At 42.2% G+C, this 23,658-nt stretch overlaps 1 protein-coding gene across 1 annotated transcript in view; it reads right to left on the reverse strand.

Moving 5' to 3' along the window:
- The window catches only part of LOC139217463 (neurexin-3b), a 254,786-nt gene that overhangs the window by 132,670 nt on the left and 98,458 nt on the right, over window positions 1-23,658 (reverse strand). Inside the window, exons 11-18 of the mRNA XM_070848766.1 lie at window positions 22,832-22,858; window positions 21,229-21,348; window positions 20,776-20,888; window positions 19,759-20,027; window positions 19,233-19,423; window positions 18,559-18,732; window positions 17,504-17,530; window positions 15,311-15,430 (exon numbers count right to left, since the gene is read on the reverse strand). Of these exons, the coding sequence (XP_070704867.1) occupies window positions 15,311-15,430; window positions 17,504-17,530; window positions 18,559-18,732; window positions 19,233-19,423; window positions 19,759-20,027; window positions 20,776-20,888; window positions 21,229-21,348; window positions 22,832-22,858 (1,041 nt within the window). The remainder of the gene's footprint in view (window positions 1-15,310; window positions 15,431-17,503; window positions 17,531-18,558; window positions 18,733-19,232; window positions 19,424-19,758; window positions 20,028-20,775; window positions 20,889-21,228; window positions 21,349-22,831; window positions 22,859-23,658) is intronic.

Below are 23,658 nucleotides of genomic sequence, written 5' to 3' on the forward strand. Positions count from 1 at the left end.
GACAGACATCTGTGGATTTTCAGTCACCACTTATTGCTGAATTATGCTAACTTGCTGAAAACTTGTCAGATGAAATGAAGGGGAGGCAGAGAGATGAGGAATCCATTAGTTTACAAGGTAGAAGGCCAAAATACCTTAGCTGAGGAGGTTATTTTTACATGATTGCAGGGGTGTGTAATTGCAATGCCAATCTAAGGATTTAGCAGGAACTTAAAACCAAATCTCTCGCCACTTTTGGAACTTTAAATGCAGCGTTTTACATAAATAGGGTATATTCAGGAATCCTCAAGTTAAATTTAATACCTTGAGACATTTTTAAGACCCTTTTCATACATTTTAAGATGTCATCACCACTTTGAGTTCTCAATAGTTATGTCAGAGACACACTTGAACCTACATTTGCTATACATTGATTGTAGCACAACTAAACAGTCTGAGTCTGTGATAACACAACGCAAGGTTTGTTTGACAGAGCTATTTCAGTACTAGCTACACAAGAGCTAGAAACACAGTCTTGTTCCCTGTAACACACACACACACACACACACACACACCCTTGAACTATGTTATTAGGAGACAATATTTCAATTCTTGCACATAACCACTCAAAGTTTGGAAGCACCTGCCACAAAAGCTGGATACAGCACAGCTGGATGGCTGAAAGGACTACTCTATTTTTGAATGGTCTTTCATGCTTTTAGGTTGTTCTCTCTACGAATAGTTGTTATTTTGTATGATTGCAAAAAATATCAATATTTGAACGTACAAAACAAAATACTGTACAATCATTTATTCATCCAAAACTATTTCAAATATAAATAATACACTATACAAGATTGTAGATGCTTATTCTATCACATACGTCTGTTTGCAGAGTATAAACAGTGCTCAGATTGGCATAAATTTAAGTATAAAAAAGAGACAGCTATCAGCAACGCTGCAGCTCTAAAAGTAATTTAGAAATGGCAGACATTATATCTAGATATATCACTAAAATGATCTCCTTTACCGCTTTCATTAAAAGCATGTAATGAATCATGTATGACCATTAACTATGATTAACATCACTTATCAGACCATCAGTGTTCAATATTTAATGCATTTCTAGGTTGCTCACACAGCAGTAGTGACATCATTTTGCCACGAGCAGCCATGACTGACCTGACACCCTTCTGACCTGCTACACATCACCACCATTACGTCATCAGCCCTGCTGATTCCTTACTTGTGTTTTTCTTTTTTCTTGTTGTCCCAAGAAGTGCAGTCATAGCTAACGGTTGCCATCATCCTCCATCCTTCTTAGAGCCTGAGAAGTACTAATCAATGCAACTCTGACAAGCAGCATTACCCACAACATGCATCATGTTACTAATAGCAGGGAGCTAATAATATACAGGTGATAAAACATTGATCTACAGCCATATAAAATTAAAGGTGTGTATGTACACAAACCAGACATGTTGGCGCACAGCGAATTAACCCATATTCACTTTCAGTCTCATTAAATATTCTGATGATAAGTAATGACAAAATAAGGGGTGGAAAAAAAAGAAGCTTTACCTTTGAAACAGGCTTCAGTGGCATGTAATAATTGGTTACTGTAAGACGACTGCTATAGTAAACTGTGATAAGTCTTTTTTCTCCCCTTTCCTCCTTCTCAATTATTCCTTCTCAGATTTAGAGGGTGTGAGTGGACACGGATAGGAGTCGATGTTACAAAAGCAAAAATGCTGGAGGGTTTGTATCTTTGCAAATGAAGGAAGAAAAAAAAAAAGTCCCCTGGGAAGCCTAATCACTTTCATTTTGCATCTCTAAAGAATTGGACCAAGTTAAACAGAGCAACATCGCTACCAAGGCAGCAGGAAGTGATGCCTTGCTGGTGATATGATAATGGATGGTTTTCACCTTAAGGTCATTAAATAATTATCTTGTCATAGGTTTGAGAGCTCATGTTTAAAATAGGACATTCCATCACTCCAGTCTACAGCTGTTCATACGGAAAGGCTTTGGAAACATCATTCTCTTTAAAATATGTACATTGTGGGATCTGTATGCATGAAAGAGCATCTTGCCATGTTAGATCTATTATTCATAAGTTTGTTTGTGTCTAAGACTTTGAAATTAGGATGCACATTTGTGTATATTTTTGTGTAGCGCACATGTCTTGGTAAAGGATTATAAGGACATTTAAGATTATAAAGACATTAATTGTTATCATATTAGGCTAATATGTAGATGTAGTTCTCTAAATATTTAAATCAATATTTAATGTAATAAGGATATTACTCATCTTCTTCTCGGATCTAAAGGTCTTCAAGTCATTAAGTGCTAACAAAACTGACCCTTCCAAGTGTCTGCCTGTTTCTGTAATCCCTCAAGAGAAAAAAGCTGCGAGAAAAATCTTCCCTTCCACACTCCTCATAATTTTCAGCCCCCTGTGCCCTTTCCTGTTTTTTCCCTCTCACTGGGCTTTACTGGAACAAATCATTAGTAACACATACTGCTGTTTTTCTCTGGGTGAGCCAGGCTAATTTTGACACACTCATTATGCTTTCTCTCTATCTGTCTCTCTTCCCTCTCCCTCACGCAGACTTTCTCTCTTTTCAAGCCCTGAACTCACTCTTTCCCTAGCCACTGCACACTGAGCCATGCAATATATCACTGTAAAAGCTGCCTCTCTCGTGGGAGTGCTTGGGGTGAAGGCCATACTGGGCAGGGGTCTGCCCAGGGCCGCTGACCAATCTCTGTCAAAAGACGGCTGGCTCTGAGCCCGGTCAGAGGTCTGCTTTCCCGCCAAAAGCCTGCTGAAGCTGGCAGCTTGAACATGCTCGTATGTTCCCACCTTCTATGTTCCCAAATTCGTGTTCTCCCTCTTACTTGATATCTTGTCTCCTTATGTGTTTTCCAATCTTTTTCTCTCTCCTCGCTCCATGTCGGACCAGAGTAGGGCATGCTTGGAGCCGACTGTAGCGCATGGCAGGAGGAGGAAAAGAGGGAGGGAGGGAAGCAGATGCTTGTGACAGTGTGGGGGCAGTAATGAGGGTCCCTATGACGGGAGAAACAATCAGTAAGGCCTGAACACACAGCCTACTCGCACACACATGCGCAAAACAGCGAGGGAGTAATGGGCTGGCAAAGGCCCGGGGCCAGTCTCACAGACACACACACACATATTCACCACACACTATGTGAATAATGAAGAGGGAAATCACCACCATCACTGTCGACCGCTCACAGAGTCGAATAAAACCAGCCAAAAGAATATTACCTGCACCATTTCTGTAAAATGTTCATTTAGGATACACAAATACCCAGCTTGGCTTAGTTAAATCAGCTCAGTGTGAAAGTACAGTAAAGGGAAGGGAGGGGAAGGGAGGGGAGGGGGAGGGGGAGGGGGTTCTGGCTCTCTCAACCGTTGTGTCTCATGCCAGGATGGCACATATGACATCCCAGTGTGTTCTCCAAACCCGCCTCTAAAAGGCACGCAAAGCCTTTCAAAAGCATTACCCCGCCGATGGGAGATACTTTTATTGTGGCAGACATTTCAGTGAGAAGGAAGTTCGATTCACCAAAGTAAGGGGCGTAGAAGAGGAAAAACAAATGGTACTTGCCGAGTCTGGGGTTCACGTTGCCGCAGAGACATTTCAAGAAGTGGGGCAGAGGAGAGAGTGCATGTTGAAGCGAACAATGTTTGAAAATAGCCTGGGATAAAACAGAGACAGCACGGCTGCTAATGTGCACACGTACAGAGAGCTACAAAAATGCACAAGCAAACAAATGCAAAGTCAACACGCGTACACAAAGAGGCATGCATAAATACAGACACGACACACTGAGCCTGCCTGCTCGAACAGAATGCAATCTAGAGTCTAAATAAGCAGTATGCTGGACAGTTTCAGCCGAGGAGGATTGATTACAATTGATTATGTCACCACAGGAAGTGGTAAGTGTTTATCTATCTCCCTTTTAAGGCCTCCAGATCAATCCACCGAGCTTGATTTGGTTGAGATAGCAGGGGAAAGAGCGAGGGAGATGCTACATAAAATTATATACGCAAAAGACCTCTGCTGTGTAATGTTGTGTCTGATGTGATTCATTACTTGTTCATTCTACGCTGCATCATCGTGACCTTTGGAAATTGCTCATTATTTTGAGGCTGCGCTTTTTGGCTACAATGATTAACATCTTAAATTTTAACCAAAAGTGCACATTTTTGGTTTATGAGGTTCAGCTGTTATAAATATGCAATATATCCCGAAAACACACCGTGGGTGTTTAAGGTAGTAAGTTTCCTCTTTTGTCCAATAAAAGGTGAAGATAAACTCTGCTAAAGACGAAGATAAACCCGAGGCAGGACAAGGGCTTGAACCCTTTTTTGTTTTTATTCTCTACAAAGTTCAAAGACACTAACCAAGGCTGAAGGAGCACGCTGGTGCCACAGTACCACCTAAAGTCTATGTAATTGTACGTGTGTGTAGGCGTGCGTGTCAGCTTATGACTCGTATCAGGCATCTCAAGACTGACAGCAGTCAGTTTGCATTACGTTTACAGTTACAGTGATGCATTTGACCCTGGTGTTTATCCGAGCCTCTCCCTCGCAGACGTAAACAGACAGTGACACAGTCACAGCCGCATACACAGACTCAGAGACAAAAAAAAAACACACACACACACACACACACACACATTCTACTATTACACATTTTCCTCTGCCCTGCTTGACGCTTGGGAGACAATTTGAAACGGTGGGTCCGTGGACGATCAGCCCTCTGCTGTAATTGGGTCCCTTGTCACCCAGCAAATTCATGTCAGCATTGGTCACATGGGACACTAATCTAAATGGCATCAGTGTCCTACTTTGTGTGTGTGAGAGGGAGGAAGAGAGCGAAAGAAAAAAGGTGTGGTAACCTTGAGAAGCACGGTGAGAAGCTGCCTGTAAACTATGCGCAGGGCTGTCGCTGAGCTGCGATGCCACAAAGCTGCATCCCAGCTGTGAATATGACACTATGTGTTATACATACATTATACATGTACATTACAAATGGTCTGGACATAGACAAACAAGTTCCTGCCATTGCTAGTTTGTTTCCTCACCAAACTTTTTTGGTAATATTTGAAACTTAAGATCAATCATACTTTTTAAAAAACGGACAGACTGAGGGAGGAAACTGGGCACAATTTTAAAAATCCAAATCAAATTATATGCAAAGACAGTTTAATACAACCCGTGGAGCTACTTAGGGGTGGGCAAAGTCATCATTTCAAACTAACAAACTACTTGAACTTAACTTGAAACTATGTGTTCTTTTCTTGGCCGCGCTAATCTTTAACTAAACATGCTGTTCTGGTATATCACAGTTTGTCTGTATCCCTGATTTTCAATGTGACTTATTAGCTCCCAGAAAACTTTTGAGCCACAGCAACTTTCAGCATGGAAGAAACAGTAATCTGCATTTAAGAAATCGAATTATCGCCTCAACCAAACAGTCAAATTACACTTCAGTATCCAGCCAAATGTGAAATATGGTCAAAATTGTAATGGTGTTGAATATTGGCTGCAAAAGTGTTTTTGCATTACATTTTGATGTCACAGTGAAGTTGGTCTTTGACATTTTGGACATAAAATGTCATAATTTTATCCAATTTTATCCTATTTAAACAGTTTGCGCCAAATTTTCCTCAAGGCATTCCTTAAGTATTGCACTCACAAGAATGAAAGGATGGATGGATAGATTGATAACCTTAAAACATATAGCCTACCACCATGGCTGTCTCCGGCACAAAAACGCGGGCAATTTAGAAACCTATAGTCAATACTAACATTATTGTCACAGCAGTGTTGAAACAATTACAGCTGGGCTCAAATTCCTCTTTCCCTGCAGCAACATCCATCTCCTGACTGGCGCCTTTGTACATGACAATGTCTTCCCAGAGGATGTCTGAACAAGGTGATGAGTTTAGAGTACAGAGAGTAAGACAGATAAGGACTCACAATAATATGTCAGAGTGCTGTTATGCGAAATTAATCAACAACCCTTGAGCAAATCAGAATTACATATTCATTCAGGCCCCTTTTCAGAGCTGGCTTTTTTCACGTCACATTTCCTGAAGTAGTCTGGAGATGGGCCACTTTGGTGGAAACCTCCTTAAATATAGAATTAGCTAACTGTATTTCTAAAAGGTAATGCTACATCACAGGAACGGTAATGAGGCAGAAGCCATACAAACCAAATCTTATATTCATCTAAATCTAATCTAATATCATATAGTGCAAAATAGACAAGAAATCATACGTACAGGATCACTGCAACACCGTGCAACACTGTGCATTCATTGCATTGACCAGTGAGTGTTTTGTTTAAGTCAGGTAACATTTTAACAATTATGAAAAAATAAAATACCTCAATATAATTATCATTCACAATGCACTTTTGCTCAAGAAATCTAATTAAGTATATACATTGTTAGGACAAGATTACAGGATTACGATGAACACGTACACTGTGTATGTAGTGTTTCTGGAAAGGATCTGGTTAAGGATATAGTCAATAGTCAAATCAACATTACAGAGTAGAGCTGTCATCTAACAGGCACTTACATCCTGCTGACACAAGGAAATGTCACCATCTGTGATCTGTAGTTAATATCAAGAGATCAAGCAATCTAGATTGTTTATATGTCGCACCTGTCTGCACATCAGACAGCAGTGAGATGATAAAGGTTGCCTGGATGGCTCCTATAGAGGCAGGTGGGAAATCTGTAGGCAATGGGTGTAAACTTTGAGAGCAAGTTAGTACAATCTACCATGAAAGTCTGCCAGGACCATCTGTGGGGTGTTAAGTGATGAACTAGGAAGCTGCTGACACAATAATTGCAGGCATCTAGCAAAAAGGCTGAGAAAAAGGAACATAAAACGGAGTGTGAAGCAAAGTGGTAGATGGACAGAGAGAAAGAGAGGCAGTGATTGAGAGGCTGATAATTATGAGATGGTGATTATTAAGCATTAAGCATGTGGTCTTTCTCAGCTTTAAACACTGTACTAAAGCAGTGTTTAGTTAGACGTCAGTAACAGGACACGCTTCCTTCCAAACTTGTGGGTGGGTTTGAGTTACCAATACGGAATAAACACTTTCAGTGAGTAAAGTGAGTACCAGAAAATTATGCAATGACTGTGCAGTCATGTCAGAGTAATTTGTTTACCTTCCAACAAAGGGCTCAGACTTTCTCGGGCTGCTTTATCTTCTTTTAGGTGGCACGAAAAACAGAAATCATACTGAACTACTCCCGACTACGGCCTACAATGTGGTGGACTCAAGTGTCCAATCCTGTCCATATCCGTAATGCAATCCCCTCTTTAGTAATGACACTGTTTAACGTTAATATTAACGTTAAACAAATAACCTCTTTATTCTAAAGGAATCCTGTAAAATGATAAATATGTTCAATCCAAAAAGATTGGAACATTTTGAGAAGCTCAACCTCCTGCACCACCACTGCATCTCTGTTTTCAAGGGCTGAATTATCATCGTCATAAACTGCTTAGCAGATCATGTGGAAATATGATGGGGGGTTCACTTCAAAACTTTGACAAGACCCTTTATTAAAATGCTGTGGAACAACAAATGCTGGCTAGAATAGTCATTTCATTCCAAAGACTTTGTGAAAAGTTTGAACCCTCCAAAACAACAACAAAATAGGCCTCGTAACAAGGTCAAGAATGGACTTTCAATCTCAGCCTTTAAGGCAACATGGACGAGAAGCCCTTAAAGTGCTCTGAATAATGTAAATTTGATCATCTACAATTCCCCTGATAACCTGGCAAACTTAATCTGCACGAGCAATATTGTGTTGTGACCGAAAATACCAGAACAGCTGAGAAATAGTTGAGGAACTTGATGAACTTTCAAGATATACAGTTTATAAACACAACGAGACAAAGTCTGCTTCTTCTCCAGCCACATCGGAGAGCATGTTAAACTATCTTAATTACAGTTCAAATATAGTGGAATTATCTATTTAACCAACTGTGTAATACATTTAAATCTAATTTCAAGCATATTTTCCATGTATGAAATCTGTAAGGCCTCTGTTATCTCAGGGACGTGAAGCAGCAGGGGGTTGGGCTCTGAAATAGCCAAGTGTGCAGGGCCTCAGAGTCCAACTCTTCCCACGGGTTGAACTCTTGGGAGGGGGTCTCTGTATAGCGAGTCAGAGTGAGCTCTCTGGAAATAAACATGTCAAAGGTAATTGCCTTTAAAATGCCTTCACCTGATGAAAACCATCAGTTTCATCTGACGGTTGGACGTCTTCGCCTGCTTCTCGCAGGTGCACATTCCCTATACGAGTGCCCTTCAGACGCAACACAGGTTGCTCTGCTGAGAGCCCTGTAATGGTTGAAATTAATGGCTGTAAGCCATCAAACAGTGCAATTTCATCTTTTTTTTGCTCTAAGGGCCAAACTGCTTCATCCCACAACCTTCTGATGACTGACCTCGCTATAGCAGACCAGATGCTGGCAATTGCCTGAAGAGGGACACTGTGGTCTGTGTAAAAGCCTGCTTGTAAGGCAGGATCGTTGATTGTTCTTGTCTGTCAATTGACATGCAGGCACACAGTATTGCCAATTAACAAGTCTGTCGAAGTCTATCAAAGCCTTGCACTTGTTTAAATGCAGTCAGAGACACGGCTGGATTGCCGTCTGATTTGAGATGAGCGCAAACAGGAGCTGGTACATTCAGTGTTCCATGTTTCTGATGAAGTACCCCTTCTACAAGTGCTGTACAGAAGAGAGCTGTATTCTTTGTAGTTTGCTTTGAATGGTTTAGCTCCACACCGGTGATGACTGCCTATCTGCCTCACTGCTGAGAGACAGAAGAAAAAATAGAGGGAGAGAAGGGGAGAGCAGCAAGAACAATAGCCTATAGAATGAGACTCACCTTCCTTTTTCACTCATGCACATCTAGAGTAGGGTTGTGAAGCCACAGGCAAGAGAGTGCAACTGAGTGCAGAGTGGGAATGACAAATCACTTGTATTTGTGTGCCCTGACAATGTGGAGTTGTTTCCACACGTGATAACATGATGATGCAGATGGTTAAATGAATAGATTATTTAATCATCTTTGAAGTAACAGATGATGAAAGAGAGAGCTGTGCACAAGAAAGACTCAACCACAAAAACAAATATCACAGCTGCAAAAGAAAACACGAGTGTGAGCTGCGTTTACTTAAGACATGTTCCTGCCCAGAACCCTGAAGCTCAGATGATGCGTTCGGGGTATTGATTGGGTGATTTGTACGTGTTGCCGCCACTCCTGAAATGTGTCTAGGAACATGTGTTGATGGATGTGTCTGTGGCTGGGCTCTCAGCCTGTGAGGGCCAGGGTGGGTGCTGTGAACGCTCTGACAGCCTCAAGGTTACCCGCCTGGCACCAAAACAGATGGATGCCCCTCATCGTAACTGTCTGTAATGTGCTCAACTCAATCATTCCCTCCCTCTCCCTCTCCCTTTCAATTCAACATCTCTCTTGTTCGCCCACTGAGGCAGTTTGCAAAAAGCCTGCATCCAGAGACAGCGGTGGAAGCCATGGTTTTTGTTTATCATACAAGGTGAACTTCCATATATTCTCCTGGATGGAGTAAAATTATAATATAGGGTTGTTAACGATAATTATCTTGGTCTGTGTTAAAGGAATAGCGCAACATTTTTTTTTCCTTTCTTTCAGAGAGTAATATGAGAAGATTGGCATCATTTAGATGGCTGTGTGCTGATGTGAAGCTGAAGTCAGGTCCCCGAGTAACACACTGCATCTTGTTGGTTTAACTCTTACAAAACAAATAGATGTAACGTGAATTACAGCAACAACCTGTGTTTTTATGGTGAGTTAGTGGTTGGAACTGTTAGCATACGGTGGGGTTATCTGAGCTCTTCATGTGCCTGCTGCAGCTAGAAACAAAGTTAAAGATAACAGTGCTTTGACCCCTAATGGTGCCAACAGAGTCATGTCTTTGAGAACCACGCAGGATGAAGCACATGCACACATGCAATCCGTGCTATTCCCATCTGCTGCTGATTTTATACTGTTTATACTGAGGCGGTGATGCCTCATGAAAAGTAGCAAGGGAGTGAAGAAGACTGCTAGCTAGTATACACTGCTAAATCTATGCTATGCATGACTAAAACGTTTTTTTAAATCTGTTTTAAAAAACTTTCATGATGAGGGAAACATACTTGAGATATCTGTTAGACTTTTACAGGTCGCCTTTAATGAGGAAAGAATTGCAGGCCAGAAAACCTCAACAATGAGCTGAAACAGCGAAAAGGTACAGTGGAACTGAGAGAAACTGCAGGCTCAGGTGATGATACTCTGTGGGTTTATCATTCTTCTGACACCTTTCACATTACATTTGGTCATTTGGATCAATTAAAACTATTAAATGATGCTGCTCTGAGCCAACTACAAAGAAAGAATCCCACAATAAGACTAATGGCTTGGAAATACAGCATTATATTAACATATGAAAATAAAAATAAATGATCCAAAAATATGGAAAACGGCACATTTCTACAATGCACCCATTTATTGACACTCATGAGGAGTAACATCTCCCACTCTTCTCCTCCATCTTTTTACCCATTTTGCGTTCTCTTTCTTCTGGCCCTCGGGCATTTAGGCTCCACGGCGCCGCATATATCCAATTATGCCGCGGCTCTGAGCACGGCAGTGACACATCGATTGACACAAGCGACATCCAGTCTTATCACAGTGACATGATGCAGTGCTGGGCAAGCATCATTAGCCTGATCAGCCAATAGTGGGGCAGCTCGTGTTAGACCCCCCCAGGGCTGGACATGCAGCTCTGGTTCTAATACAGATATCATAAGACAAGGAAGACGAGTGATAAAGTGATGAAGAGAGGAAGAGAGATTACAAACCTTGGAGGGACAACTTTATGTTTGTGCACTCTTGTGTATGTATGTGTTTCAGGCGATTCCACTGGGCTGATGGTGGGCAATTACACTTTTCCTCAAGCCACAGCTTCATAACAACAGGAACAGCTTTCTCAAAGCAGGACACCTTCATCATCCCAAACACGGTCCTTTGTGACGATACTGCAGGCAGCTGTCACATCTTTAAGTGGCCGTTTAAGCTCCCTGATCATGTGATGCCTCACACATACAGGCATTTCTAACGTAATCGCCTCAACTCCTACAACAAAGAGAGCGAGAGGGAAGTGTGCTTTTGGGATAGGTTGTGCCCTGAGGACAAATCATTCTCTGTGGAACTCTTTTGGCCCATTTCTGATCCACCTGTGGTATTTATAGGCAAATGTTCTCATATTTCTATGCTCCACTTATAAGCCCTCTTTAGCCAAAAGGCAGTGCCATAGACTGTATGACAACTTTTCAAAGAAGAAAACCATTTCAGCTATTTCTCCCTGTTTGCTGCTTTCCCGTCTAGATTGATATTGATATTCACTGGCTGAAAAAGTTGTCCATGTATTATGATCTAAAGTTGCCACCACTACATCTGTGCCCAGCTGTAACCATGCCAAGCTCCATGGCTCCCAGGGTGTGCTTTATGGCCAACTATCCCCTGCTCAACACCTGTTGGCCAGTCCAGGCCAGCTCGAGCTACTTAATACCATTTACAGAGACAGCAGGTTGAATTATTCAATGCTCCAATGAAAACTCTTTCAGTATTCATAAGGAGATGTATGGATACCAGCAGCGTGTGTGTGCATTTGTGTGTGTGTGTGTGTGTGTCTCATTTGCTTGATGATTCTAAAACCTTCATTCATCATTGATGTCATGTCAAAATAAATAGGGCCATTATATGGCTGCCTTTTTTTTTTCCTTGTGCGGGTTTAATACTGTCGAGCAGACACATCAGTCTATTGAGGAAAAATGCTGTTATTATTGTTAGTTTCCTACTCAGTAGAACATTGTGGACCAGAGGAAACACAGCTTGTTCCTCAGCCCCCACCTCTTTTGTCCTTTTCTTTCTCTTCCTCACTCTCCTCCCCAGCGAGTGGAAAAGAAATGACTACGAGGCGAATACCATGATTATTTTCTATTAAATAGTGAAGGAAGCGATGCCGCTGCTGTGTTTGTCATTTATGTAAGCAGTTAGCTAGATATGGTTACAGCCCTCTGAGCATGCCTAGAAAAGTAAATTAAGGACATTGGGTTGAGCAGAGGGTTGTGCTTGGGATCAATGCACTGAAAGAGAAATTCATCACTAAATCTATCTAAGCAATTACTGATGTCAGCATCAAGCTGACAAACAGTTTTCTGTTGCCTGTCTTCAGTTTCCCTCTCAATTCTCCACTCTTTCTTTCTGTTTGTTTACAATGTTCCTGACTGTGGAACAATGCAGCGACCTTTGCAGAGATAATTCTATTACATAAGTTGAGTAATTGCTCTGGATGTGGAAGAGGAGTGTCCGCTGCTCCTCTTGCTTGGCCCACAGCTCCCATGTCCTTGGATTTAAATGAAACTCTGCGGTATTCATAGAATCTGACAGCGAGAGCTCTGCTCAGAAAACAGGAGAGAGAGAGAGGGAGAGGAGAGGAGAGGAGAGGAGAGGAGAGGAGAGGAGAGGAGAGGAGAAACAACGAAGGGAAAAGAGAGGATGGATATGAGACGACAGGGAGGTGGAGATGAGCATGACAAAAGCAGTGAGCCAGAACCAAGCAGGATGAAAAAGCTATAAAAAGAGTCCACCCCTCCACCCCATACCCTCTTTTTTTTTTAAAGCAGTGCTGAGCACGACATGTACCTCCAGATTGTCCAAGTGGCTCTGAATGGTGCAAAAAGCCCTCAAAAGGGGTACACAAGAATAAATGGAAGGAGCATAGATTGTTCTTGCCTGCTGAGGTCTTTTTTCCCCTTCTTCTTCACCACCTAGAGCCCTGTTGGCTACAATGGAGAAGTGCATAGAGGGCACAGAGGCTTGACGCTAACAATGAGCACGGATGAAACAGTGAGAGGCTTCACTGGCTGAAATGTTCAGTTTACTTTGTTCAAGTTTCTTCGTTTGGACAATGGGCAGAGAGGGAGTCAGAGAAGCAGACAGTTACTGATATTTGCTGCCAGCTATCAGAAAGGGAGAGGCCGAGAGAAACAGAGGGAGAAGCTCCACTCCCACATTATTAATTAAAAACTCTCTCTCAGCACTGTACTCACTGAATAAAAGGCAGTCACACAGTGAGCACACACACGAACACAAGGCGAAGACTGTGTTCACATTTTCATTTTTTATCAAGCTGCTCCAATCAAACAATAAAATTTAGCAGTATGATTATATTTTACTACATTTGATTTTGCATTATTCAGAGATCGCACAATATTCTCTATGATATATGGCTTTAGAAATTGGATGGACTGTGTGTGTGTGTGTGTGGGGGGGGGGGGGGGGGGGGGTGAAGGGGGGATAAAGAGTGAAAGAAGTACAAGAGGAAAAGCAGCATAGGAAAATAACAGGAAAGCTGATTTCATGCTCGGAGGATTGCATCTCATTTTCTCCCAGCACGGAGGGCCAGCGTGCGGTCCTGCTTATGGATTTACTGCCACCTGGTGGTGTGAGACTGCACTGCTGATCTCATGAAGCCTCAGAGAAGCACACGCTGTCATCAGAGTCAACATCACAAGATTGAGTCGATCCAAGAAAAGTAAACTAGACCCCTTATCTTGGGCGGTCGGTGTCATGTGGACTTGTGTGTGCCCTTTCTGACATGTAAACTCCAGTGAAGTGGACTTGCCTGTTTGCCTGACTTAACCTCCTAACCCTTTTCCACTTCTCTTTATTATTTATTTTCCTACTTTCTTGCACAGGAAATGAAAAGAAATTGCTTGAAAGTGTACCAAAAGAAAAAGATAATCACCTACAAAATTCCCATTTAGGGCAATACAGCTCAGTTAAAGATGCTATTATACGCTTGGACAGTCCACTCAATATCAGTGAGCATCGATCTCCAAAACCAGCAACAGGAGAACTAAAACTTGAATGCGCAATGTCATGTGAGGTAAAGTAAGTCAGTATCCAGGCACTTGTGTTTCAAGAAGAGATATGTCTGCGCCGATAGGAAATCAATGAAACCTCCCTCTAAGTCATCCCAGGCAGCGCTGGGAGGTGAATTAATGAGGACTTCTCATCACTAATTAACACATAAACACACAGCTCCCATCACCAAGTGAGAATTGGAGGTCGATTACTCGCCCGGCGTGGAAACGACTGTGTCAGATGATCTTTTGCAGAGGGAGAAAAAGAGGAGAGCGACAAGGAAAAGTGGGAAAAAAAGAAAGATGGAGTGAAAAAGGGATTTAAGGGATATGAAATCATACACAGAGGCTGGGTCTAACATCAGAAAGGTCTGGATGATTAGGGGATGCCAGCGCTCACAGAGAGCAGCTCTCCTAACAGCCTCCACCACCTCATTAGTCTAGCCCAGCAGCAGTATGCCCCCACTATTAACCGCTAAATGAAAGACCGCCAACCGTGATTACTGAGGGGAAGTCCCCTGTCGTCATGGGGATAAGAGATCCCTACACACACACACAATATAACTGCGACTTGCACACTTCGACTTCTATGATAGCCATTTGAAGGGCGTTTTGAAAAGGCGATTGAGGCAGAAGTGGATATTTTACACATCATCAGTCACAGCCGCTCACTTCGAAGCCCAAAATATAAATGCTCGGGACATCAAGCAAACCTGTTACGACAAATTGCCTGCATTGCAGCAAAAAAAAACACCCTCAACAATTGCCGGCATCTCTCAGTTGCTTCATTTAAAAGATCACATGAAGCTTTCAGCTCCTTTCACGCAGCAAGACTGACAAAGGCTTAATAAGCACAAGAGTGAAACAGCCTTGGAGTCCTTGACTCAAGGATATGGCACTGGCATGGCTCCATAGGTGCATCCAGAATTCGCTGTATGTAAGTGTGTGTTTGTCGTTTTTGTGACAATAATACAATGATACAAGTGTAACATGGCAGTTTTGTACAATTGTGTGTGCCTGGTGTTGAATGCACATGCATTTAAGGAGCACTCATTCAATTTAGCATTGCACTCCAATACAGTTAAAATGGCAAGATACAAAATTGGTGCACTTTTGGCTTTTTTTTTACTTAAACTATAATATGCTTAAAATAAAACTTAAAGCTTCTATACTTCCCATAATCCAACTTTTGCAAGACTCTCCCCCTGACTGATAAATGGCCATTTATTTCAAATTCTATGCCCACAGTGCTCCTTTAATGCACATGCAAGGCAAATACAGGTAAATCCTAAGCCCAGCAGTACTCACGGTCGTTGCAGTGGGTCCCCGTGTAGGACGTCATAGAGCAGTCACAGGTGAAGTTTTCCCATTGCTGGATACACACACCCATGTTGGCGCACGAGTCCTCCTGGCAGGTCGTACTCGGGCCTGGAAAAAGGCGAGAGGGAGAAAGAAAGAGATACCACAGGAGCACAGTCAAGCAACAATAAGAGCTACTGCTGAGCCTTAACAATACAGGTCTCATGCAGAAGAAATGCACTCTAGAGAGAGATATATACAGCATGTGGGCCTAGAAGAAAGAACAAAGGAGCAAACAGTGCCACCACAGGAAGCCTGACCCGGAGTACAACACACTTAAAAAACAGTCTGGGGAATCCTGTTTCATGCTGGGTAAAGCAGCAATCGCAGTGGCAAGCCGAAGCACAGCCGCCAGGTTTTCACAGGATCAACAGCACGCTTCTCAAGCAGTCGGAACGTCAGTATTTATTCTGAGTTGATTACCGTAAAAACTGCCGTACATGATGCTGGTTTAGTTGTAATCTGCACTTAAGGCGTGCTACAGCAGATGATTTGGACCCCAACTGGGCTGATGTGATGACACTGTGAACATCCCTTAATTTCCTTCTATCTGAGAGTGTGTGCACGTGGACATGCATGCAATTCTTATCATTCCAACAAGTAATCTATAAAAAGTTTTATCGGAGTAAAACTTAGAATGCTGCATTCCCTCTGTGAACAAGCAAGACAAGACATAAAACGACTCACAGATAAAACTTCCATTAAACAATACCCATTTAAAAAAATGGCATTAAAGTGGACCTGGCAATTTTCTCTCTAAGCATCTCTTTCACTGTGAGAATACACAGTGAACACTAGACAGACAGGAATCATGAAGAGCAGAGGAGAAAAGAAACAGACAGAACTTGAGAACATGTAGTGCATATCCTCGCGTATGCACTTCAGTCAGACAGGAGTTGAGGAGGGTATTCAAAGTCAAACTGAATGTGTGTTTGCTATTCCTCTACACCACACATAGCTCTTACCTTTGAATACTTATACTGAGAGGGAATGCAGATAAGGACAAGCGCACAGCATAGATAACGAGATAAACAATTCCCCTTCGCAGTCTAGACTAACACGGGGGAAACCTTGACAGAAACCCTTCTGATAACCACATAGGAAACAAACAAAGGTAAATAACGAAAAATTAAATAAACAGTCCAAATAAATGGCAGACAAATGCAAGTAAACAGTGTTTAAGAGCAATTGTCTTGTGCAAGACAAAGTGAAGAGAAGAAAGACATTTGAAGTGGAAACAGAGCAAGTTTGCCAGCTGAAAGTGCATTTACTGTGTAATGTATGGTAGCGGTAGTCGACCAGGCATTGTGGATGCTGCGTGCATACACGTGTTTCTCTGTCGTACAGGTGTGACTCTCATGTTAGTATGCACGTGTCGGTACTCGCTGGTTAGCATGAGCAATGGAGGATTTTGCTGTGTTTGAGTGGTGCAGCAGGAGGTCGCTCGCTCTCTGAAAACCACTCGCATCTGGTTAAAGTAGAAAACATGATTTTTTTTTTTAGTAAATAAAAATTGAGAAAGAGAAAAAGAGGCTTGATACATCAGCAGCACACTGACGGTTTTTAGATGTGCAGTGAAAGCCTCTTCCTGCCGCCTATGCCAGCCTGTAATGTGTCACAGCTGGCATACAGGAACACAGGACTCCAACAAACTGTCTGCCCCTCCCTCTAGACGGGGCTTTTAGACTAGCAACACGACTGCTATATATTTATAAGGAGTGAACATAAAAACTTCATCTAACTTGATGTGGTTACTCTCTTCACAGCTTCATTAAATGTGCCATACAACCAGCCTGGCAGTTAGCAGGGAATTAATATGTTATATGGCCATTTATGTAACTGCAGTTAAATGTGCTAGAATTTAAGATGCATATGGCTCCATTCACTCTCCAGCAGTGGTGTGAAAACACAGGAACCAAAATGATCAAAAACTAAAAGAATTCTGGCTAGTTCATCATTTGTTTCGTCAGCCCGTAGTCTCCCTCTCCCTCTTCTTCTCTTTGTGTTCATTGTTCTTTTCAGAGACAGAGTCACCTCTGCGGCACCAAGTACACATTATTGCCATGGTGACACCCACGATGCATTGCACACAGCAGACTTTCAGACGAGCAGGCCTCCGAGAGGCTGAGTTTAACCCTCTACCTTGCAGGTCGGCTTTGGTGAAACCAACTTTGTTAGCGCAGAAAGAAAATAACAAACAGAACAGAGCAGAGCGGAAAACAAGAGTAAAGGTTAGTGAGGGACCAGCATTGTTAGTGTTCGTAAAAGTTGTACAAGTTTGTCACTGTGGCTGAGTGCAACATGGGGGAATGTTGTTGGTTTGTTAGTGAGGGTTGAGCTCCTGGCTTTATGCTGAATTGCGTGTGTTTTCTTTTTGCCTTTTTTGTAGAACAGATTTGTTAAGTCAGGCCAAATGTGCTGCTCATAAAGGCCACTGTTCAGAACTTATCTCAATCTTATGCTGCCCTCTAGAGGTCATATGCAGAGGCCCACACCACAACATGTATTTGAACACAATACATTTTTTAAATTGGAAAAATAATGACTTAATAGGCATTAAATAGTTCCAAATAGTTTCAGCAGGACAGTAATAGAATATTCTGATATTCTATTAGATATTCCTCTCATTATATCGGTCATTATAATTACAACAATTAAGACAATAAAGAGATCACTGAACAAATACCACATCCTCAGCAGCTTATTTGTATTCTGTGATAGCAAAAAGCTGTTTTGCCTTAGAATGGCAATTTAAGGGGCCGGAGAGGAAAAAAAGGCAGACAGGTGTGTGTTTGAATGCAAGCAGCAACTTGAGTTTACCACAAGCATCTTACCTTGTAAAATAAATGACAATATAAAAGAACAGCTAAACATTTTGGCTTGTTTTAGTTTCCTTTTCTTCTGTAATCTGAATAAACAGGATGTTTCTTAAGATGTTGTTTAAAGTTTTAGTACTTCAAGTTATTTCAAAACATATTGCTGCAACATAAAAAGTCAACAAGCAATCATTAGAGAAACTGAAAGACAGATTTGAAGTATTTTCTTATTATGTGACAAATACCTGGTCAAGAAAAAGAAAATAATTGGGATCAAAAATGCCAGCGAGTGGCTTTTATGGCTACTGAAGAGCCTTTTAATTAGACTAATAAATCTCACACAGCAGGTCATGATTCTTTTACACCACAGGCCATCTGTACCTTCACAGCCACGCTCAATCTGCCCGCTGCGGAAAAGGGCGTCGTTGATGAGGTCTGGCAGGCGGCCATTGAGGTCAACTGAGGCCAAGCAGCCCTGGAAGCCCTCCCGAGAAACCACCAGCTTAGGGAGGTTCTGGTACATGTTGGGTCCCAGACCTCCGATGAACAGGTCGCCTGATGGGAGGGGGGGGAGGGAGGGAAAGTGATTTTAATTGTACCAAAATTACTAATTAAGAAATATGAGTTTTTTTTCCAGTTTTGTTTCATTGGGGTGGAAGTCTTTACTATTACTGACACATTTATTGATGGAGATCTGTTTCTCTCAGGCTACACACTGTATTTACAGAGTGAATCTTGAATCTCTTGACATGCTGCTACAATTAACAATCGCTTAAGACCACAGCACTGTGTTTCAGAAAGCCACTGGTATAAGGAGGTGGGGCAAAGTCATTGTTTTGTAAGTCACATGTAAATAACTCTCAAGTCTTAGCTGTGATGTCCCAACTTCTAGTTCTGCTTTTTGCAGGAAGAGTTCAACATTTAGTGAAACATGCTCATTCACTTTCTTGTTGAATGTTGGTTGAGAAGACTGATGTGGAGGATGGGGGTGTGGAGACGCTTCGTCACAGAGATGAACTATAAGTGTAATTTCTCTGAAAGCAAAGCTGTGGTACCTTTGAGGTCGAGGTTCTTGGCGCCGTTGACATTCTGGGTGACTGACTTTGAGTCCACCTTGAGCGTGTGTGTGTTGGAGGCGTCTCGCGTGATGACCACATTGTGCCACTGGTTATCGTTCAGTGGGTTGTCGCTGTTCCCCTTTAGCAGACTCGGCCCATTCCCCAGGTCGAACACGTAGTGGATGAACCTGGCAGAGAGGAAGCAAATGAACACATCACAGTTTGTTGGTGTATATTTACGTGTGTGTAGTCGTCTCTTTTTATCTTCCCAGACTGATTAACCTTAATGGAAAAACTCTCACAACCACATCACGTTCCTCTGACACCAAAGGGAGTTAAACTGATAAAGGAAACTATCTGCTCTTACAAGCTTACAAAAGGCGCAACAGAGACGGTTGACACAATTAAATTCATAATGCCTTCAGAAACCAACTATCCCCTTATCAGTGCTGCTATCTTAAATGTAATAACCGTCTCTGGATACCGACCAACAACACGTTAGCACCATCACAGTCGCACTCACCCTTTGACCAGCTCTACGGCAATGAAGTCGTTCCCGTCTCCGCTGTTGAAGATGATGAAACCGTCAGGCGAGGTGGTTTTGAACTGAAAGAAGAGGTGCATTGTGGTATAAGCCTGCAGCGTGGCCAAGCCCAGGTAGCTCCCCTTGGTCTTGAAGGTCACAGGGTCGGCAATGATGAAGCGCATCCCAAAGCGGGCGTTCAGCTCGCAGAAGTCGATGTCCCCGTTCTTGCACATGTCGATGTACTGCATACCATTGAACTTAAGGCTCTGTGGGAAGAGTGGGTGGGGAGAGACGCTGTTGTTACGAACACACTATGAAGCACATTTCAACTTCGCTGACCCCTGATTGCCATGGTAACATGGTGCGCAAAGTTGCCAAATTACACACTACAATCAAAAAAGTAGATTTGAGAGCACAGCTGTTGACACTGCAATCAAAACATTTTTATTGCAAGTAAAACACATTTCTGATTAATTATGTATTAATGTGATTCCAAAAGTTGTGTTGCAGAGCTGAAGCTCAGAGGCGGGACCTACGCCGGCCAGTCGATGTGAGTGACAGCTCAGCAGCATCCGCTGTAAGTAAACAAGGGAGGGAGCTTTGAAGTCTACGGAGAAGACGGAGCGCCGACCTGTCACTCAGATCAGCCGGCCAATAGAGATGTGTCTTACATCTTTCAGTGCAGGTACCGCCCATGACGTTCAGCTAAACAAGCAGCACAACTTTAGGATCTGCACTAATTCATTTTTAATCACAGATTTATTTTACTTGCACTAAAACATTTTTTCAGTCTCAACAGTTTTGCCCTCAAATCTATTTTTTATTGCAGTGAGGGAAGTTTTGCTTTCAAACCTTTTCTGGTTGGTAATAAAGCCACAAAAGTGACCTCATAGATGACCTGGTCTTTGGCTGAGACTATGAATAATGATGACTAAAAATCCTACTCTTAAGGACACGAGTTCATCAGTGATTGGCATTTGTTGAAATGATGCATCTGAAAGTATTGCATTGTACCTGAAGATGCCCAATAAAGGAGGAGGGAGCCGAGGAGACAAAGCGCCTCTCGGTCAAGATGCCCGTCTCCACGTTGTTGAACTCCAGACGGGTGTGGTCGCCCGCCATTTGACCTGAGGTGGAGGAGGGAAGAGAGAGAAGAAGAAGCCGAGGGATGAAGGGGCGGATGAGGAGGAAGGACACTGCAACCAGACCTTCACCATGCAACAGTCACACTTCACTTTGTGCCATGCAGATGTAATAACCCCTGACAGTCACGTCCAAGTAAAAAGCTGACAAGTAGAGAACCGCTGACTAATCCTTTCCTCGGAAAAATACATCAGTATTTGAATCTCCCTCATGATGTCTAACTTGGCTGAAAAGCACCAGTGAACAGAATCCCCCCTTCTCTCCCCCCCGATGATGCATGCATTGATTGATTTTGCAAAATAGCAAGCTTCACGTGAGTAATACCTTCAGCCATGTCGTCATCCACAGTGAGTTTGAAGTTTTTACCGCGACGGACCACTCGTACTGAGTGCCACTCATTGTCGTTGAGCTTTTGTCCAGCATAAAGAACCTCAGGTCCCTTGCCTGAAGAGGAGGGTTAGTTAGTCGAGGGACGGGGGAAGCACAGGCACAAACCAAATCTTTGTTTTCTCAGCAAATGCAACAGACTGGAAGAATTAACCAGTAGTAGTTTTTCTTTTATGACTTTATGTGTTAATAACATTTTCTCAGATTCAAATCTTTATCATTTGGAAATAGTAGCCCTGCTTTCCAGGCAGAAAATGGGTTTTGATTTGACAAAAGAGGAAAACAATACAAATCACAATTAATAGCAAAATTAACACTAACATTTGCCGTTACTCATACAAGGACCCAACCCAAAGAGTTCATGTATCAACAGGACTTTAGTTCAATTACAGAACATAGATTTGTCACAAGCTGTACTGTAGTTTCATTGAGGCTTTCATTGCAAAGTTCCTGTAGAGATTGTGGAAAATATTCCTGTAACCAACCACTAGAGGGCAGCACAGCCCCACTGAGTTTTTCTAAAGGCCGAAGCTGCTCGCTCAGAATCCACCTCTGCTGAATAATATCGAGCACAGGCTTGAGATCCAAATGAGCGGTGCTCTTTGGTCAGTGAAAGTGATTCGTAGACTAGATCTAGAATTTTAATTTGGTGACTAAATGTCTGTTGTTGACCCAGGCCTGTAGAAAAACACTAGCGTGCATGTTCCCTTACATGAAGAAGATAATATCTAGTTTCAATATTTGTTTAGGGAGTCTAAGCTGATTAATTAAAGAGCAAACTCAACTTAACTTGATAACCTGTAACATTTACTGACAAATGGAATGCAAATGACTTGAGAGATCTTCATTCACAGTGACACTATGCAAAACCGAACCTATTAAAACCGACATTAATAAAAATCATCTCTTTCAGAGTTGGAAGTTGCTGATTATTACTTGATGACAGGAGTCAAACTAATCAATATGAACAGAGGTCTGTAATCTGTTTCGTCAATAAAAGATAAACTCCCTCACACACATAACTCAACCACTTTTTCACTGTTATTTCACCTCTCTCTCTCTCTCTGTCTCTCTCTCTCTCTGCAGGGCTGTGAGCACTTTTGAAAATATTGAAAACTTCGAGTCGCTTTCATGAGTAAGAGCATGTCTATCATCTACCATCTATATATCACATTATAGGTCTAAACACTAGTGTGTGTTAAAGTAAGGAAGGCAAGAAAACAGAGCACGGCGCACAGTAGATTACAGTGTAACTGGAAAAACAACATCGAGTCTGGAAGTGCAGATGTGCACAGAGTGGCCATAGGCAAACAGGCGAGGATTAGGAACTAGCTGCCGTACTTAATCTGAAAAATGGGCTGTTTAAAATATGAAGTAAATTAAGTCTGATTTGCATAACTTTGATCAGTGGCTGTTACTTTTTCCCCTCTTATCTGAGAAATCCTCTTGTCCACACATCTCTGCCCTTACATTTAGCACACAGGCTAGAATCAAACATTGACTGAAGGAAGAAGGCTGCAGAAGAAGAATGTTGACTTACTGGTGTTACAGTTTATCCTGACACAGTCTAGATGGGGAGGGGAGAATAAGTGACAGATGAAATCGCATCCTTCAAGGTTACAGCTGCAGACATCCAAGAGCAAGAAAAGCCACCTTCCGGGGACGGTCACATGACCCCAGCGGCCATTTTAGCCTGGTTGGCTACTGATGGTCAATATTAATATATTGATGCTGGAAATCCAATTTAATCCCGATCCAATGCTTTTAGTTTCCTTTAAGTTTGTAGCCAATAATATTGTACCGACACTGGTCAATATTACTGTACTGATTAAACTGTGTTTTCACACCATTACACTTGTGCTAATAACATCATATTTTACAAAGAGAATTCATGTTTGGCTACTTGTTGAATTGATGAATTTCAAAATGGTCGCTTGCAATTCAATGGCCACATCGATTTTGCAACCCTGCAACTAGAACCGAAATATTTTTTACTACTGTAAAATCAATCAATTTCATATCAAATGTAAATAGAACTGAGGCATCACATGCCTTTTACTAGAATCTCCATGTAAGGGAGAGTATTGAACCTGTGTTTGGCAGATGCAGGTTGAAATCCATGTGACCAGGCTGGTCATGTGCCGTCAACCGCAACAGAAAAGTGGGAACAAACAGCCTCGAGCCACGCAGCACCAACACCATACAGAGGCCTATAGACCCCCCCAGAGGGTCCTGTGCAGCTTACTGTTAGTAGTTCTGAGCATTAAAGGGGTTTTGTTTGAAATTCATTTAGATTTTTTCGGACAAACTTCTCTCTTTTTTGAATGCTTTGAAAAGGGCCACATTGCACATTAAAAACATGAAATA

This window comes from Pempheris klunzingeri, chromosome 18 (genome assembly GCF_042242105.1).
Source record: "Pempheris klunzingeri isolate RE-2024b chromosome 18, fPemKlu1.hap1, whole genome shotgun sequence".
In the NCBI taxonomy this organism is placed as follows: Eukaryota; Metazoa; Chordata; class Actinopteri; order Acropomatiformes; family Pempheridae; genus Pempheris; species Pempheris klunzingeri.